Source organism: Rosa rugosa, chromosome 1 (assembly GCF_958449725.1).
Source record: "Rosa rugosa chromosome 1, drRosRugo1.1, whole genome shotgun sequence".
Lineage (NCBI taxonomy): Eukaryota > Viridiplantae > Streptophyta > Magnoliopsida > Rosales > Rosaceae > Rosa > Rosa rugosa.
In genome coordinates, this window is record NC_084820.1 from 55,457,690 (window position 1) to 55,477,241 (window position 19,552).

General features: G+C 39.4%; 2 protein-coding genes across 2 annotated transcripts; one reads left to right on the plus strand and one right to left on the minus strand.

Annotated features, from left to right (window-relative positions):
* Positions 1-4,819: 4,819 nt before the first annotated feature.
* On the minus strand, positions 4,820-7,608 carry LOC133725550 (subtilisin-like protease SBT1.5). The gene has a single exon (XM_062152839.1). It carries the CDS (start codon positions 7,443-7,445, stop codon positions 5,130-5,132), a length of 2,316 nt encoding a protein of 771 aa, XP_062008823.1. The 5' UTR covers positions 7,446-7,608; the 3' UTR covers positions 4,820-5,129.
* Positions 7,609-18,535: 10,927 nt separating this feature from the next.
* On the plus strand, positions 18,536-19,458 carry LOC133741937 (agamous-like MADS-box protein AGL62). Its single transcript, XM_062169650.1, has one exon. The coding sequence runs from the start codon at positions 18,677-18,679 to the stop codon at positions 19,373-19,375; it is 699 nt and encodes a 232-aa protein (XP_062025634.1). The 5' UTR covers positions 18,536-18,676; the 3' UTR covers positions 19,376-19,458.
* Positions 19,459-19,552: the final 94 nt, after the last annotated feature.

The following is a 19,552-nucleotide window of genomic DNA, read 5'->3' on the forward strand; positions in this document are numbered from 1 at the left end:
AATTGGCCTTTGACAAACAAGGGGTTTAGACTCAATGTCCCTCCCTTGTATTTGACAGTTTCGTTAATGAAGGCTTGATGGCAGCCGCACCAGCCCTTTATTTCAAAAAAAAAGAAAAAAAAAGAAGAAGTTTTAATGGGCTTTAACGATGTTGGTCATTTGTGGATGTAGATATCGACCTCACTAATCACTAATCATTTGGGTCTCATAACCTTAAGTTCTAGTTAGTGGGCCTCAAACTTGAGTTTGGCACAATGAGTGGGAGGTTACGTCCTAGGTCAATATGTCAATATAGTTACAAATGTCAAGTAGGCTATTTTTCTATGAAAATGGATGATTTTCCAGTTTCAAACTTGTCACCTTGAGCTTTAGATTCTCTGTACAATGGAAATCTTGGAATAATTTTTATATCATTGGAAATTAGACATTGTAAGCTCCAAAACGGTTATGAACATGTATATTGAATCAATGAAATTTGTGAAAATCTAGAACGTAAAAGGACAAAAATAATGAAATTCTTCAACCTAGATTTGAAGGACCATGAATTAAAGACAAGATTACCCTAAAACATTGTGGTAGATGATCGCATGGCACCACGTAGGTGCCAATTGTTGCCATTTGAACAAACTATATGGATAAGGCTAACTAAGATATCGAAATCTAAGCAATTTATCACCAAAAAAGGTATTAGTTCCCTTCAAATTAATCGAGGATAGTTCGTAAAGGATTGTTGCTATTGGGACCTCCAAATCTGCTCACTTGACCTCACTCTATTATGAATTATTAAATGACATATATAACCTACTATAAAATGACTATTAAGGACAATAATTATACCAAAAAAAATTAAATTGATTTTCTATAGACTTTCCAATTAAATAATATTATATTACATTATTTATTATTTTTCTTATCTATTTTAATTTTCTAATTTCACTACATACTCATTAAACATTCATATATATTTAATAAGAATTAAAACTATGATTATGTGACATAAAAATGTATGATATACATGTTGAACGCATATTGGTGAGGGAAAACAAAACAAATCATATTATGACCTAAATCTAAGTCTATCCATTATATTTGCAACAACAAAAAAAAGAGCTAGCAATTAAAAAAACTAAACAAATATTTAAATAATTAATACATAAAATAAACATTAAGAAAAAATTATTAATCTTCATTTTTTTTTTTGCAGAGCTAAAATAGAAGGAAAAAAAAGTTAAAAAAAAACCACAAAATAGTTCATGTTATTTTCTTGTTTTTTTTTTTTTTTTTTTTTTGATTGAAAGAGGTCAACCCATTATATTGATTCAGCAAGCAGTACAAAAACGAAACACCCCTATGGGGTCGACAGAAAGAATCGTTTCTCAGAGTACCCTGAGACTCCTATTCTAAAACAAGAACAAGAACCCAATATACCCCAAGTACACCCACCTTTTAGAAAGTTCACGCACCATTATTTCTAACAAAGACCAAAAGATCTCTGAAGCAAGGATAAAAAACCCTCAGAGACCATGATCTTTGCGACCTAGCAAAAATCAAGCAACATTTGGAGTAGAGGATGACTTGTCGCCATCCACTCCATCTTCATTCATCAGGACCTCCCAAACAGAGAGCCTCTGATTCACCTTAACCCACAAGGAAGTCCATTGAATCCATACAGCCCAAACTGATCCTGTTCCATTCCAAAGCCCAGAATGACTACGTATCCCATTGCCATGCCCAACCAAGCCCACGGAAGCAAACCCTAGAAGAGAAAAAGATCTCCCCCACAGTATTGCCGTCGTTGTGATCATGGGTAGGCCGCCACCACAAAATGTCGCCGTCATGGATCCGCCACCACCTTTGCCGGCAGGGAAACACAGGAGACCCAAACCTGCAAAACCGTTGTCGCTCATCAGAGCCAGCCTCGAGCAAACCCAGTCACCGGTCGCCTCTGATCCGCTTGTCACTGGCAAGATTGAAGGCGAGGAGCAACGCACCATCACGGCCCAGATGGCCATCATCTGAGGTTTCGATCCCCCAAGGAGATGAACCCGATCGAAACTTGAAGAGCACCGTGGAATCCCGCCGTGGCCATCAAGGAGATGAGTAGAAAGAGCAGCGCAGCCATCCTTCCATACCCAAGGTACAGGGCCACTTCGTAGCCGAGAAATCTCTCTGTCGAGAGTCAGGGAGTTTGTAGCGCCGCCGCCAATCAACGATGGTGACGACCTTAGGGTTGCACTCGAGGGAGAAAGAGAGAGCATCTTTTTGATAATAAAGTTATTTGGGCAAGATTCATAAGTGGGCAGATAAAAGAAATTGTTATTTTCTTGTTGATTAGAAATTAATTTTTAAAACTCAATACCTTGTGTTTAATTTTTTTTATTAAAAAAAATTTATGTTGTCTAATTAAGGAATGGATATGTAATTAAGATTTATAGGGTAATTAATTCATTAAATTAACTAAGTTTTTTGTTTTAAAGATAATAGTTTGTTTGCAAATTATATGAGTGAGGTTATTTGAGGAAATTCAGTGAGGTTTAGTAAATAAATTTAGTATTTGAAAATTTGATAGGAGTTGTAAAAAGCATAGAGGTCCAGTGAGTAAATTTGGAGGTTCCAATAGAAAAACTATTCGTAAAGATAACAAAATTAGGGAAGTAAAAAAAAACAAACTCTATGAAAAAAATAATAGTTATTTATAAAATCAAACAAGCGAAAGAAAATTACGATGAGTAATGTTAATCTGATTATCTAGAAATACTTGCATGCAATGGATGTATGCAACATCTCTCACTAAACCTTAGTTAGGTTCGAGAACACTTGGTAACAGAAATGTTGTAGACACATGTTTCATGCAAGAGTTTTTACTAATTAGTGAAGATCATAGTTAGTAAAAAACGGGACGTGTATAGTACGCAAAAAATAAATACGTGTATTATTCAGACATTTTATCCAATAGTTCGTTGAAAAGTTCGGCAAAATATTTTTAATTAATTAAATAATTAAAATTTTTAATTAAAAATATTAGTTTATATTCATTTTTGTTCAATAATATGTGTAAAATACGGAAAAAAAAAACGAAAAAATCGTGTATAATACTTTTGTCTTCAAAAGTACGGGAAATTTAACGAGTTTCTTTCAAAAATACAAAGTACGAAAGTATTTAAAAAAAAAAAAGTAAATACATATTTTATTCACGTATAATACGAAAAATTACTAACTAGGGTGAAAATAATATCACTCAGACCCGAATTAATGTTAGCAAGTAGTCATCCCTAATTCCCTAGCGTAGTGTTACACTAGTCCAGAAAAATAAGGTAAATGGATGATTAAATAAAAATGTTCACCTTTGGAGAGTTACTTGAGAAATTGACATGTGAACCCGACTCAATCCATGTCCTACATATTTAGGCTTATATGTAATGCTCTGCAACTTATTGACTTGAGATTTTGGAAGCATTAATCCCTCCAATATCAACACCTGTGGATTTTGCCAGTTTGTGGATCAAATTGTTAACACAAACAAACCCCATGCAAGTCTAGTTCTATATCTACTTGACAGCATGGGAAAATAACAAAGCAGATGAACAGCTATACTTCCTGCTTGTGATTCAAACAAGATTTTGAATCGGGCTTGCTTTCTGGTTTTTGCAGAAGAAAGAAAAGTAATGGGACCGTGGGATCGACATCATGATTTACTAGTCGAGTAAAAAACAAAATAGCCAGCTATAAAAACCTTGTAAGTAAAGCAATTTCCTTACGAGTGATTTTCATTTTTCCAGCTAAGTTGGTTGCTTTGATATTAAGTACCTTTCGAAGAGAAAAGCACTGATTGATTATGTTCCAGTTGCAGACAGACAAGTGCTCGTGTTAATGGTTTGATCGAGATTTGAATCTGAACCCAAAGCGGAAGAACGCTTAAAAAGGCGTTCCAGAAAAGCTTTGATCATTAGGTCATTTAGGTGCTTTGCTTTAATTTGGATCGGGTCTAATTGATTATGGAAAGATCCCAGCAGACAACTGGCGTGTTGGTTGGTATCACTAGGCATGCATATGTCGATATCAAACAGAACAAATTGTTCTTGCCTTCTTGGAGTCTTTTTGTGCAGATTTCAAACTTGTTCCTAAGTCAAAAGGAATTTGACTATTGAGCAGTATTAGAAAGATGTAATCTTGATTATCGGGCAATAATAGATCTTGATATGAAATAATTTAACCCCATCAAGTATGTAGACATGTACTTTGTGTGGTATCTACACACAAAGTCCATACACGTAGCTTGGGCACGCCATGCGGTTAATGAAGCGTGAGTTCAGATGCGAACATACCAGCAATAATAATACACCATAATTCCATTAGAACTCTTAAGATATGCTTTGTTTAGGCGACAGTGCAGCTGTAGCAGCAGCGATGATAATTCTGACGTCAAGCTTTGTTTATACGAGAGTGCGATTACAAAAGATCTCACTTGAAAACTCATCAAAACGAGTTGATTTCCGAGAGAGCAGTACTAGAATGAGCTCATCTTGGAGAGTCCCTTGCAGCGCCCTCCCCGCCATCTTTATAAGACCAAACAAAAGGACCCTAAACCATGAACTTGACAGATCTACTGCTTCAACTACCCCACATGAATCTTGTCCTCTAGTCCTTGTCATTACCTCAACGTTTAGAGCACATTACTGGAACACAATCGTCTGCATTTCAAACCAACCGGTAAACACCGTAAACGGAGTTCCAAGTTTTTTCTTTGGTCAAAACCAGAGTTCCAAGTAAGAGATCAATCAGAGGTGTAAATTACTAACAGATTAATCAGAGGTGTAAATTACACAAGAGAAAAAACCATCTTTTTCATCTCTTAATCTTACAAGGTACAATAACAACACAGATATGCCCACCTCTGACTGTGCATTACAAAACCAACCCCACCCCCACCCCCACCAGTTTTCTGCATCGGAAAACTTTGAAAATACACTCTCATTATACATACATAGACATAGAGACTGATGAACCTTCTGTAACAAGGATAGTGCAAAATTCCTCTTAAGGAGAGTAGTGCAAAATTCCTAACACCCAAAACCCAAAAGCCCTCTCTCTCTCCATTTCTCACACACACAAGCACAAACACCATTGAACTAAACTAGAGGTTGTTGCATTGTCACAACCACAGGACTAGTCACAGTGTGTTTCCCATCTGACCACAGTACAGACCCACTCTTCATGCTACTACTTCCAGGAGAAAGCTTGACTTCCCTAGCTTGAACCCTCACAAGGAAGCTCAATTTCTGCCCCACCCTCCTAAACGCAAGCTTCTCCGGCTTCACTGTCACCGACATTCCCCGGGGTGGCCTGATCGTCACCTGATAAACCGATTTCGGGTCCCCGACATTTGTGACCGTCCGAATAAAATGCGTAGACATCTTTCGCTTTCCGTATTGCTGGAAAACCACAGACAATGATGGGTAATTCAGATTCCCCGAATGGCCTGCCCTCTTTGCCCCATTGCAATTTGCTACTTTCCTAGTGATCACCTGGATGTTCTTAGTCGTGTAATTGGAATTACACAAGAAATCGACATAATCGGATGAACTTATGTCGTAAACCAATCCAGGGTCCATTGCCTTTTGCGGATGGACATGGCCAGCCCCAAAGTCCATAACTGTCGAAGTATTCCCACTAGACTCGTCAAGCATCGTCTCGCCTCTATTGTCGATGGTGTAGGCTGTCGTCATTAGAGCCGATCTAATAGCAGCCGGACTCCATTCCGGGTGGGCCGCCTTCAACAAGGCGGCCAGACCCGAAACGTGTGGGCAAGCCATTGACGTACCCGAAAGAATGTTGAACTCGGTGGTTCTCTTATCCGAAGGAATGCCTGATGGCCCCACTTTATCCGGCCAAGCTGCAAGTATGTTCAGTCCAGGTGCTATCACATCCGGCTTCAGTATTTCCGGCGCTTCCGGGTTGGGGCCACGGGCCGAAAATGAGGCAACTACCGGTGCTGGTTTGACACGGATTCGAGTACCCTTGAACAAAATGGTAGCTGTTGGCGGTGATTTGGACTTGGACGCAGCTGTTATGTACTGTCTTATTTCGTCACCGGTGGAAGCAGCGACGGCGGTGGCAGGTAAGACGTGGCAGTCGGCTACTAGTCCTTCACCGTCGAAGACACCATTTGCAAGAATCATGCCAACGCCTCCGGCTTTCTTCACCACCTCACCTTTTGCAGCTCTTGAATTGATTCCTCTGTCGCAAACAACTATCTTGTTCTTCACCAGCCTTTGGTCAAGAGAACCTTCTAGGCATAGAGAAGAGGAGTACCCATCACCGCCTTCGCTGCCGGCGTAAACTAACGGGAACATCCGACCCGGGGGGAGACCCGGCCCGCCATAAACACTCATGCCAGGGATGATTCTGCCGTTGCCGAGCTTAACATCAGCAGGGAAGTCACGGTCGATTGTTCCGGCGCCGACGGTGGTGACCCATGGAGCCACATTGGTAACCGTGAGCCCACCGGGGCCGCCATTTCCGGCGGAGGCCGAGACGAATACTCCGGCGTCTGAGGCTCCAAAGGCTCCGATGGCAATGGCGTCAAGGTAGTAGGGGACAACGACCCCTCCGACGCTGAGGGAGACGACGTCGCATCCGTCGGCGACGGCAGAGTCGAAGGCGGCGAGAATGTCAGAGTCGTAACAGCCGGCGTTCCAGCAGACCTTGTAGGCTGCTAGCCGGGCCTTGGGAGCCATGCCGGCGGCGACGCCTTTAGCATAGCCGAGAGTAGATGCCGGAAAGACGTAACGGCCGGCGGCGATGGAGGCGGTGTGAGTGCCGTGGCCGTCAGTGTCTCTGGGAGATCGAAACTCCGTAGTCTGGTTCATCTTGCCGTTGGTGGACTCGTACCCGCCGCAGAAGTACCTCGCTCCGATGAGCTTGCGGTTACACGAGCTGGCCAGAAAGTTCTCTCCGGCGACGCACTGGCCCTTCCATTTGGACGGAACCGGACTAAGGTCGTGGTCGTTGAAGCTCTGCCTCTCGGGCCAAACTCCGGTATCAATAACTCCGATCACGAGATCCGAACCAAAGTCCGATTCTTTGAGAAGCCCAGCAGTGTCAGTGGACCGGAGGCCGAGGAACTCCGGCGAGCGAGTGGTGTGGAGGCGGCGCACTTGCTCGGGAATGAGAGCCAAAACATGAGGCAAAGACTGGAGCTTTTGGGCTTGGGAAGGAGAGAGCTTGGCAGAGAAGCCATGGAAGACTGTGTTGTAAGTATGTATCAACGGTGTGGGTTCAGAAGATAGTGAGGACAGTGAAGACTCATACCAGTGTTTATGGGTTGGGAAGACTGAGGGCTTGGAATCAGGTTGGACTTGGACTATGAAGGTCTTGGAATCTGAAGAAGCTGAAGCTAGGAAGAAGAAGAAGAAGAAGATAGGGATGGAGATAGAGAGAGACATTGGTGAGACTTGAGAGGAAGATAGAGTGAGTGGTGGTGTACACTCTGCAAGTTATTCACTTTTATGGACTGAAAAACTATTAACTTTAATAAAGCTAGAGTGAAAGTGGTGGGTGGTGGACTTGACTAGTTGAGCTTCTTCTCCATCTCCATAGTTCAAATTGAAATTCTGAGACTAGTGCATTAAGGACTGTACTAGCTGAACTAGTACCACTGTATATAGTGTGATGAGTATAGTGAGTGTTTGAATTTGAACCAATTTTGTGAGGTTTTTTTTTTTTTTTTTTTTTTCACTTACACTGTGTTTTGTCTCTATAGTGTTCTTGGGTGGAAAGTTACTTTAAAATTTACTTCTGTCAAGGGAATAATTTCTTGAAAAACATGAGGACATTTCATGCAACTGGGCAACTGGCAAATTATAAACAAAACACTGTTGCACATAACCCAGTTACAGTCTTCTTTTTTGGTAAGAAAAATGTTATTAGAAAATAATAAAAAATCAGAACAGTGAGATCTTGGGGTGAGGTAAGTATTCTGGGCGTATGACATCAAATTTTAACAGGACAAAGACAAACTGGAATCTTCAATCTGTATGTATTCTGTTTTATTTTCTTTGTCATTTATTTCTTCCCAATAAAAATAGGAATAATAATATAGTTTAGGTTATATGATTTTATGGAATTGGGTCCGTGTCACTGATTCTGGACGGTAGAAATAAGTGTTGGCTTACGTGTGATTTTGCGTTGGAAGTTGGGAAATTTATTTAGATATTTTAACGTAGGACGGTAAAAATCTAATTTGATAGAGTGGGGGAAGTGGGACCAGACACAGTTAATAAAAAGCTGAGGAGGGGGGCACACGTGTTTGTGTCTCTACTCGCTTTGTTATTAACGATTCATCATTTTCTTCTACACATGATTCTATGCACAAAAATGGCGCCAAACCCCACACGTGGGATTGTGTAATTGTACTCTATTAGGCCTAATTAATCACCATTCACCAAAATCCTAATCCCTCTATTTTTCTTTTTAATGTAGAACTTGGTCACACGACTCGTGACTCGTGTAATAGATAAGGCTCGCAAAACTGATGATAATTCGACTAGCTGATGTTTGAATATATATTTCACTCTAGTATCGTTCTATCGATCAAACTCCACTGAGGTCAAAATAATTAGTTATTTTAGACTCAATAAAAACGAAATTTAAATTGCCAATAAACATCAAAATACTAATCTCTCCATTCTTTTTCTTCCTCCTTGAAACTAGTCACCTAATTGAACTCTATTGCTTTTGTCATTTTATGAGGAAAGAGCATTTGTACCGACATGTACTTACACCAACAAGAATGAATGACCGGATAACATCAAGTATATTTTTTGGTTTTTAGAAAGAAAATTGTCTATAAATACTAACGGCTGAGATCTACTGAATTTGCTGGTTCACTTACACCGCCGGAGAGAAGAATTTAGAGTCTGTCATCCTTTCCGTGTATTGCACTGACACTCCAGTTAACAACATTCACCAAGACAAAACTTAACTTAATGCATACTGCATGTAGGTAGGTTACAATTAATGGCTGATAAAAGTAATTTAGCAACTTACTTTTTAAATGTATTTTATATACTACAGTTTGGGATTCCAGCACAGCTTATATTAGGTCTTGTGTGTATAATGGCGAAATCAATATCGACGTTATTAGAAAGGAGAAGTAGATGAAAGAAAATAATTGAACATAAAATGCTAGCTTTAAAGTTTTTTTTTTTTTTTTTTTTTTTTTGACAAATAGCTTTATTTTTTGAACAAATCTAAATAGGGCGACTATCATTCATCGAAAGCCAGAAATGGTCATTACATATCCTCCCTCTACCATCAAAAGCTAGATAAAGAGTTTGTGGTAGTAGCACAGTGATACATAGATTATGTCTAATCATTTGATGGTTCCATGCATGCTCCGAAAGGAAGCCTATAGATACCTTGGGGATCACATAATTTTCTCTTCTTTCAAATCCTCCGAAGTCAAGAGATTTGATATAAGGAAGTTAAAGTTTAACTAGATTAAAGTTTTAATAAAGAATTTTATGACTTCTAAAACCAATAGCCCTAAAGCTACGACTTGTCCTATTGCAAACCCTATATGGAAGTCAATACCCTAGAGCCGTCGGCTTCTATTGGTGTTTCTACGTTATACCTGGTAAGGACAGTCTTCATCTTCATCACTCTCCAGGATGGCTCCATATGTCGGATTCTCTCCGGCCCTTTATTGCTACGCGGGGTCTTTGTAGGAGCTTCTTCGGAATAAGTGGACTTTGCTTAGATATAATGTGTTGACTTTGCGGTGATTCAGGGCCATTGTGCAAAACTTTTTGCCTCCTTCTCTCTAGTTGTTGGCTTACAAAGTTTCTGTTGAGAATGTGTATAAATATAACTCTCATATTGGAAAAATATAACTTTGCTTATGCGTTTATAAGGGTTTGGACGACTCCATTCATTGCCAATTGGTTTTGGATGTGAACCCCAGATTATTTTATCATTGTATCATAGCAGGTTACCAACATGGTTTGGTTTCAGCGACGTCACCCAATATAACTTGTCCACGTGTATGGCTTGAAAAATCGCCACACGTGCAGGGGTGTGTTGAGAATGTGTATAAATATAACTCCCACATTGGAAAAATATAACTTTACTTATGGGTTTATAAGTGTTTGGGTCACTTCATCCATTGTCAATTGGTTTTGGATGTGAAACTCAGATTACTTTATCAGTTTCAAGATGATCGATGACAATGTTGGTTTTAGATGTGAACCCCATATTACTTTATCATTTTTGGGGATATAGAGTTTAGCTTCCACTCATTTGATTGTTTTCAATTGTTACTAGCATAGTTTTTGGCTATTAATTTTTTTTTTTTTCAAGATATGATCTTCATTGTAATTAGTCTCAGCTTATGTAATACATGTATTTTTTTTAGTTCGCTCTAACTTGGATTTTTCTTTCGAGATCGTCTACAATAGATTGATGTATCGATGTATCAATACATTAAGTATATAAATTCGATACAGAACTAGCCAAGTGGTCATGCTTAATCTAATTCTGATGAGCTAGTCTACGACTATAGGGAACTTGTCCACTACTATGTAAAGTTCGTCTATATTTGATGTACTGATATGTAATATGCATGTTAATGTACAGTAGATTTTTCTTCTTCTTTTAACCTTATTATTTAATCCTTACTGTTGTGCACTCCTCGAGTCTACAACAATGCTTATTTAGGTTAATTTAAGTTTGAATATATATTCCTTTTGAAAATAGAAACAAAAATTGATCTTTAAATTTTACTTGATTAATGTTGCAACTAGCTGTTAATCGATTGCCTGCAAGGTCGTGCTTCTACTCCTTGGCGTATCCGGGTGTTGGTGCAAGACATTCTTAGTTTAGCTCGGAAGTTTCACACTGTTGTTTTCCGTCATGTGCATAGGGAGGCTAACTTTGTGGCAGATAAGCTCGCATTTCTTGCTCATAGCCATCCTGGCCCTTCGGTCTGGTTTTTCTGCTTCCCCTAGTCTGTGTCCCTAGCGTTCTATTTGGATCAGCTGGGCGGGGGGGCCTCTCCCGGTTTTGTGCTTTAGTTTCTTGTCGTGTTGTTTACCATAAAAAAAAATGTGATATAATTCTTAATATTTTTGTTGGTCCAAATAAATGAATAATTGCTTTGTTATTGTCAATTTGTCATTGATAATAGAGGTGAATTACTGTTCATGATTATGGGGAAGATGATTCTCGGCAAGACTTGCCCTGCAATAATGTGATTGAATATTGTTTTTGGTGTGTGAAATAATAATGGCCGGCCTATAGTACGTGACCACTATTCGATCTATAATTTTTGCTAGGTAGACATTCAGCCAAAACTCTATCTAGGTTATATGCACCGCATGCACGTGACCATAATTTCTTCGTGATAGATTAATTTGGATGTTATATTGTTTTTTTGTCAAAATGGATGTTATATTTGTTAATTTGTACATTTTGACTTTAACCCTAGAATACAGACTATCCCATCAACTCATGTTCATGGCTTAAGCAACATAACCTAGACAGAACTTGGGGGAATTAATAGTTCCATATCATGCTTAAAGCAAATGTATCCATGTGAAAGTGATCTCTTAATTATAAACAAGTTTTTCTCCACACATACTCTGCATGTTATTATTAATTTTTTCAAAAAATAAAAAGAAAATATCAGAGTTTTTGAAGGGAAAGACGACAAACTATATTAAGTGAAACTGAGAAGTACATGGAGTGATGCAAAAGTATCGAAAGAAAAACAATAAAGCATAACAAGATGCACAAACGCATCTATAAAGTAGGAAAACAATAAAGGATAACAAGACGCACAGACGCATCTAAAATGAAAGGTAACCATGTGACTTGATGTCGGACGACATCGCTGCACTGCATATGTCACGAGAGCAATGTAAATATAATAGTAACCGTAACCGTAACAGGTGATATGATCACGTAGGAGAGGTGATTCACTCACCAGGAGTTCAAAAGTAACTGAGGGTGTCAGAAACTCAAAAATTAGCAAACAAACTCGTAAGAACCAGAACCAATAGCAGATCAATATGAGCAGCTGTCTCGGATCCAAGATCCAAATCTATAAGTGACCCGGATCCCAAATACGGATCCAAATCTGGCTCGAGACCCAAATCAAGTCTGCCAAAGCAGACTTGACAAGAGCCCAAGCCCATTTGGATCTGATTTGGTCACCCAAGCACATGGGCACCCTAGCATCAACTCCTCTCTGGGCACCCAAACGTCTGTGCACCCCAGCTTGCAGCCGAAAAATGTCACCGGTGGAAGAACCCCACGACGTCACCCTCACCAACCACAGCCAGCCCCAGCGCTCCTCGCCCAGTCGTTCCACCACGCCACAGATGGAAAAACCCCTCGCTGGGAGGACCTAACACCACCGCCAGCTGTAGCACCCTGATCCACGACACAACCTGAAACCAAGACGGGATATTCCGTCCAATCGCCCAGCGCGCAGCAACCTTCAACCACTAAGCAGTAGGTCTGGGATCCCATATTTGGTTCGGGTCCCCCAAACCATAATTCCACCACTGATCTGACTGCCGACCTGCTGGAGCCACACTAATCCGAATCCTGACCTCCAAGACGACATTGGGGTCCCTGGATCCCAAGCCGCCACCAATCCTGGGTGCCGATCCAAGAACAATTCCAAACCCCAGTTAGAAGCAGTTTGGGTAGAAAAGAAATCCATCGCCGCAAAACAGGTCAAGGATCTCGACTTCTTAGAGAAAAATGGAAAAAAGGAAGAGGCGGCAAGGGCCGTACTCGACATCTGTGACACCAGGGGAAGCGCCGGAATTTTACTCCATCGAAGGTGGAGGAAGGTGCAGAAACGCCTACCCATGGGAGGCGACGTTCTCTCAAACCCTAGCAGAGAGGGTATCCAGAAAATATCAGAGTTAGTTATTGCAGAGAAAATATAATGGGAGAGAAAATTGGGTTGTGGATACTTTTTTTTTATTAGAATTAACTTCATTTATAAAACTGCAATTACAACGCAATTATAGCACCCAACCCGGGTTTACAACAAAGAACAAACACCGAAAGACTAACAACACAAATCCTCGCTCTAACAAAGAGAGATTGACGCGTCAATAGATCCAATAACAAAGATCGAAATATGTCGCTGATCGCTCTAAGTTGACCAAAATATGTAGCAATTACTAGAATAGGAACTGACCACAATAGAACACTATTGGGCGGGCTATCCCAGGATCTCCCTTTCTCCTCAACACAGGTTGATAATGAAAAAGCCGACACAAAGGCCGAGTAGGACTGGGTCCTGTTAACAACGAGCCAGCAACCCAAATCAATCCGATTGCCGGAATCCACGACGACAACCATAACTCCATAGAGTATGGACTTATTCGAGAACTGACAAACAAAGGCAAAAAATAACAACCACAACAACCAAAGACTAAACAATAAACAAAACAGTAAACGCAGCATAACTGGCGACGGGAGCCCAGACCTAGCCTTCTAGAGCACAAGACCATACATCCACTTTGCATCAACTCGGAAAAAAGATAGGCCCCACAACGGCAGACGCACCTCCGCCAACACCCTGCCATCACCAGGCCAAACCGGGAACGACTTAGCCAACACTACGAGCAGCAGCCGCCGCCTTCCCAACATCAATTCCCCGGAAGGTTTGACTAACCACTCACACATTTGTGACCACAACCCGACCCGATCATCTTCAACCACCACCATCCAACAGAACCCATCAAAAAAAGCTCCACCAACAGCAGCCACTAGCATCAGGATGCCTCCTAGGATAGCTACGCCGCCGCACCCCGCAACCCATCGCAGGCCACCCCAGAACCTGATCAACCTCCGACCCTAAATCCCAAAAGGAGCCAGGCCCTCACCGGCCTCACCCCTGACATGAGATCGAGTTCTCAACCACCGCTCCGATCTCCATCGTATAGCAGTGATGCCAGGTTTCGCCGCCAGCAAGCCGCGCTCTAGATCTGCACCTTGCCTGCCCGCCATGATCCGGGAAGGACAGATCGAAATTGATCTGCCCACGCCAAGGACGACCCACCAGTCTCCAGCCATGAACCGCGCTTCTGCCGAGAAATCGGACTACAACCCCAGACCAACATCCTCTCCCAGGCCGGAACGCAGCGGCGGGAGCGCCGACGGCGTTCGGCCGGGAGAGATTGGACGAACTGAACTGTTTGCCTCTCTCTCTCTCTCTTCGTGCGCGTGGGGCGCGTTCTTTTGTAGTTTTAGCTATACAAGATTTTGGGTTGTGGATACTTTATTTATTTATTTAATAAAAATATATTTTATAAATGTCTTAATTACCCTTCTGATTTAATTAGTTCTCAAAGTTTATTAATCTTTTAGGGTCATTTCTGTCAAAATTCTAGATTTTGGCTAACAAATCCTCTTCTCTTAAGTATAGATAATAGTGTGCATAATTAATGACTCCAATCTAGTAGCTTATAACATAATTTATAATTCTCAACCTTAATTTGCAACATGATTGCGCGAAATTTTTGTCGCGCTAGAGTTTTGTCAGAAATAATTTGTATAACAGCATATTTTATCGTTCTCACATTTTGTATTCATGATCTTGCAATGAAATGTTCATATATATATATATATATATATATATATATATATATATATATAAAACCAGATGACGTACATTTTACACAAATTGATATCTTCTCGAAAAATTTGAATAATCTGATTGTTTGATGATAACGACAATATGAAATTTTACCAAATAATGTTTTTACAAAAAATCCGCCATAGGAGTACAAAATTTCAGATTATAATCTTACCTACTTACTTTTTAAAGAATTTTTTAACTAAAGAAACATTTCCTCGATCTCGATTAAAGTTGCCTATAAGTAGTCAATGCAGGCAACTAAAGAGGGCCATTTACATAATTATACATATAAAACTCGAGTTATGCTATAAATTTTACGTGGGCTCTATGGGAGAGGAAAAATGGACGTTGAAGTCCTTTAACTTAAATAAAGGGCCAATCAAGCGGACATAATTTTGTCATTAGCGAACTAACCACAGTGTTTATATAAATTTGGCCTAATTAATTGAGATCAATGTCTGTGGTGGAAGTGTGGAACCCGAATACTGAAAAGGTGCAATGCAATTACCCCGCATGGGCAGGACAGTCGCATATCAACTTCTATATGTCACTATGATTCAGATTCTGGAAAGCAAATATGTTGAGTTACTATAATGGTCATTATGCATTTTAAATTAATTAGATGTTTGCGAATATGATTGATGAGCGTGCTAGAGAGAGAATTTATCATACGTAACTAAGCGTTAACAATGTAAGATATTGTGTTTGTTTCTGCACTGGGAGAATGGTGAATGATGGTATATTTAAGTTTTGCAAATAGGGAAAAATTAAAAGAGCAATAAGCAATAACAAATTAAGCCAAGCCATACCAAGTTAGCTTGCGCATGCCGTTGAAATTTAATTGTTGGTTTAGACATGCCTAACTTTCTTTAGCTGCTTAGGAATTTTGATTTTGATTTTCCTTTTTGATATTATGTCTTTCGTTGAAGGTTCTCTTTTGTATTTTTTTTTTCTAACGAAATTATTCTTGCTTTTCAAGGTTATATTGAAAAGATTCGGACAAAAAAAGAAGAAGGTTATATTGAAAAGAAACCATGAAAAAAGATGAAGAAAGAACTGCTCGATCAGCTCATAGCCAGTGCAATAAATTAACGTTAAGCAATTAAGCTCAAGCTCTATATATTCTATCCCCTAAAACTGATTTGACATTATATTCTTATGTCTTAACAAACATAAGTTCTTCACAAGCATATAACACTGTTGCTATATATTACAACTTTTCATATTCTTATGTATAAAACAGTCACCTCATCATCTTGATCATTCTATTCTGGTGTATGTGCATGCTAGGTTACAGCTGATGATGACTCGATCATGTCCTCTTTTGGTTCACATCTTCAAGATCCCAACCAAAACTAGCATATGTGGGACATCTTGCGGGTGGAAAACACTAATCATTTTGTGTGGTATTGGGATAGCTTTGAATTTGAAATTGACTAATATTTCAAGTTCTCAATGATGTTGATCTAGACAGTGAAAAGGAGCACAGAATGTAAATGCTCTCTCCTCTCTTGACCTAGAAGGCTAGAACAAGCCAAGATTCATTGCAGATATCTTTCAAATTTAAATTGAGTTTATAATGTATATCAAGAATTCAAGTTTATACTATGATACATATATTCGTCAATTTATTAAAAATAATAATGAAGATATAGAGAAACATACCGATTTAGTCGATTTGCGCCTACTTATGAACCAATAAAAAGTAGAGAATTGAGTTTGGAAGCTGCGAACCCAATGTATATTACATAATGAAACTCGTTATGCATGTCAAGCTTACAGTAAAAGAAAGAAGCAAGTTGAGGTATGGGTTACGTGCATGATCGATCGATCGATCCCCGGCCGGCCCCATGAGGCAGTGAAACTGACATGCATATGCGGTTTAATTAATTAACAGGGAAGCTGAGGAAGGTGAAGACTAAAGTCTAAGGCAAGGTAGGGACTCGTCGACGGATACAGTTCTCATGCAATTATTGAGATAGTGGGGTAAGTGATCGTAAATAAAGGTCGATGGAGAAGGAATAGAAGAGGCATTAAGGCATGAACGACCTTCTTTCTAGGGCGACCTTCTTTCTAGGTTATTGAGACCTGGCTTTTTCAAAACTAAAGCTTTTCCTTTTCCCCTGGTATTATCTCGCTTTTGCAACAGAGAAACCTTGTTTAGGACTTTAAATTGAGTAAAGAAAAAGCTGGGATCATGATGTTTGAAGCTTCTTGCATCTTCTATACGCCGTAGCATCGATGGAAATTATATACTATACACTTAGGGTGAGAATCCATTTGGTTAATCTATTTCAATACATGAACCCCAATTATTAGCTTGTTCGTTCTATTGACAGGAAATTCAAAGGGTTATATTTCCATATTTCCCGGGCCATAAGTAAGTGGAGACAGCAGATAAACAAATTATGAGGTCAAGTGCAGATTTTGAGGGCCGTGGGATGACCCATGTGTTGCTAAGGACCTGACATAGTTGTATATGTAATGCTCTTCTCACCCTCGTAGGGTTTTCATGTTTCCCGAGTAGGTCTAATTACTTGCTGGGTTGCTGGTCTTTTGGAGTATAGACAATAGGGTTAGGTCATTAGGAGGTGCAAACGGGTCAGCCTAATTAATTAGTTCCCAATGATTCTTTGAACCCAACTTCAACTAGAAGTTTGAACTTTCCAAAGGTTGGACTCGGATTAGAGTTCAATTCAAGTGAATCTAATGCAACGTGAACCGTGGAGTTTGTCAACCTAGTCCCTAAGGTTCGTTGGATTTTATAAAACTTTATTTTCTAAATTAGAGTAGTTCAAGAAAAGTAAAAGAGAGGGAGAAAATAAACAAGAATCATATTGCTCAAATTAAGATTTTACGAGTATTTCTTGAGATTTGGGGTGATGATTTCCTAACTTCAAGGCAAAGTAAATTATGTGATAAAAGATTACAATATGTTTTCTCAATCTAATTACAGATTGTTATATCTTTAGTTCTGATTTTATGAATCATATTATTTCGTGAACACAACTTTCATAAAGGAAGTTATTTATGTATACTTTTATATTTATTGATTTTTAATTTTCACCAATACCTCATGATATGTAAAGATATATATACACACGAACGCATGTAAACCCACAAATCCACTCATAATATGATCTAGTTTGCTAAGATTGAGTATCATGACAATTTCTAATGATGAAAATTGAAGGGGGTTATAAAATTTGTCTAAATGTCTAATCATACATAAAAAGCTTGCATGCACATTTTTGGTCGACAATTTATTCGTGACATGGTTGCTAAGCATCATCCAGAGTGAATTTTCATTAAATTCATCACATGCATAATAAGTGAATTGGGTTCGTAATATATCGATTTCTATAATAGTTCTTTAACATGAATGATCTGGCTAGCTATTGGTTTATATTTAAACCACTACTTCAGCCTTTATTTGTGGGAGTGAACCATTAAACACAGTTTTTCAGACCAAAAAAAAAAAAAAAAGGGATCGAGAACCATTATAACACCTTTGATCCATAGAACCTTGATTATGATAAACTAGGAGCTTGCCAAATTAGCTGGTACATATAACCTTAATCCATGTTTCACTACTCTTTTGATATTTATATATAAAAAAAAAGACAGACAGACAGAAGGCTAAGTATACAAAGCTATAAAAATTTCGGCAGATAAAAAAGGGTTGGAATGATTCACATAAAAAGAATGCATGAATTGCTTGAAATTCAAGAAAAGGAAACGAGGTAGAGAAACTAAAGGAGAATCGTAATTAATTTCTTAATTTTAAGGCTAAGTAAAATTTATGACAAAAAATTGCAGTATCTTTTTATGAGCAATTAGAGATCGTCATATCTTTACCCAAATATTTAGGAATCAAATTATTTCCTATTAAGTACACACCTAAATAATATTCCTATTTCATAATTGTAAGGTATAAGATACTTCCTATTATATTTATAACTTGATACTACTTTCTTTACAGAATTTTGTACTTCCTTTACTGAGTTTTGAGTCATGGCTGAACCAAACAATAACAATGTACTGCTTTCCCCTGTGGATGAATCGAATAATAACAATGTACTGCCACCGCCGGTGAAGAAAACCAAAGGCCGAAGAAGGGTGGAAATCAAGAAGGTGGAAGCAGCCAGCAACCGCCATGTCACCTTCTCGAAGCGCAAGAAGGGCCTTTTCAACAAGGCAGCCGAACTGAGCCTCTTGACCGGCGCAGAAACCGCAGCGATAGTAGTCTCCGGCAATGGCAGGATGTTCGGTTTCGGCAGCTCCAGTTGCGACGCCGTCATCCACCGTTACCTTGCAGAGAGCAACCCTCAAGCAGCAAGAGAGCCGGATCGTCGCAACAAAAACGACGCCGTGAACTCGGCCAATTTGGCAAAGCTGAGGCAGCAGTTATTAGAGGCCCGGAGGCAGCTGGAGGAGGAGAAGAAGCTGGCGGTGATGATACAGCAGAGGAAACAGGTGGCGGCAGTGGCGGGACCTGCCGAGTTGTGGTGGGAGGAGGAGATGATAGATCAAAATCCGAAGGAGTTGGAGAGTTACTCTGAGGCGTTGCATAGGCTGAAGAGTGATGTGGAGAGGAGAGCTCAGCAGAAGATTATGAATCTTCCATGCAGCTATACGTCGCTAATGGATGGTAGAGTTGTCATGGGTGAGAATTTTATGAACAATAATAATACCAATATGAACAATATGTAGCTGGATTGTCATAGTCCTGACTCCTGACTTTGTTACTCTTTCGTCATTCATGAACGTGAATATATTTGCGGTTGTTTGCTTTTCTTTTCTGTTAGTTTTTTTTTTCAACTGGGATATTGTAAAATCCTTTGTCGGATTTTTACTGTTAATTTTGTGCTCGGTCATGGCTTTTTGTGC

What these genes read in the sequence shown, in the direction of transcription:
- LOC133741937 (XM_062169650.1), top strand. Translation starts at nt 18,677, where the DNA reads ATGGCTGAACCAAACAATAACAATGTACTGCTTTCCCCTGTGGATGAA.
- LOC133725550 (XM_062152839.1), bottom strand. Translation starts at nt 7,445, where the DNA reads ATGTCTCTCTCTATCTCCATCCCTATCTTCTTCTTCTTCTTCTTCCTA.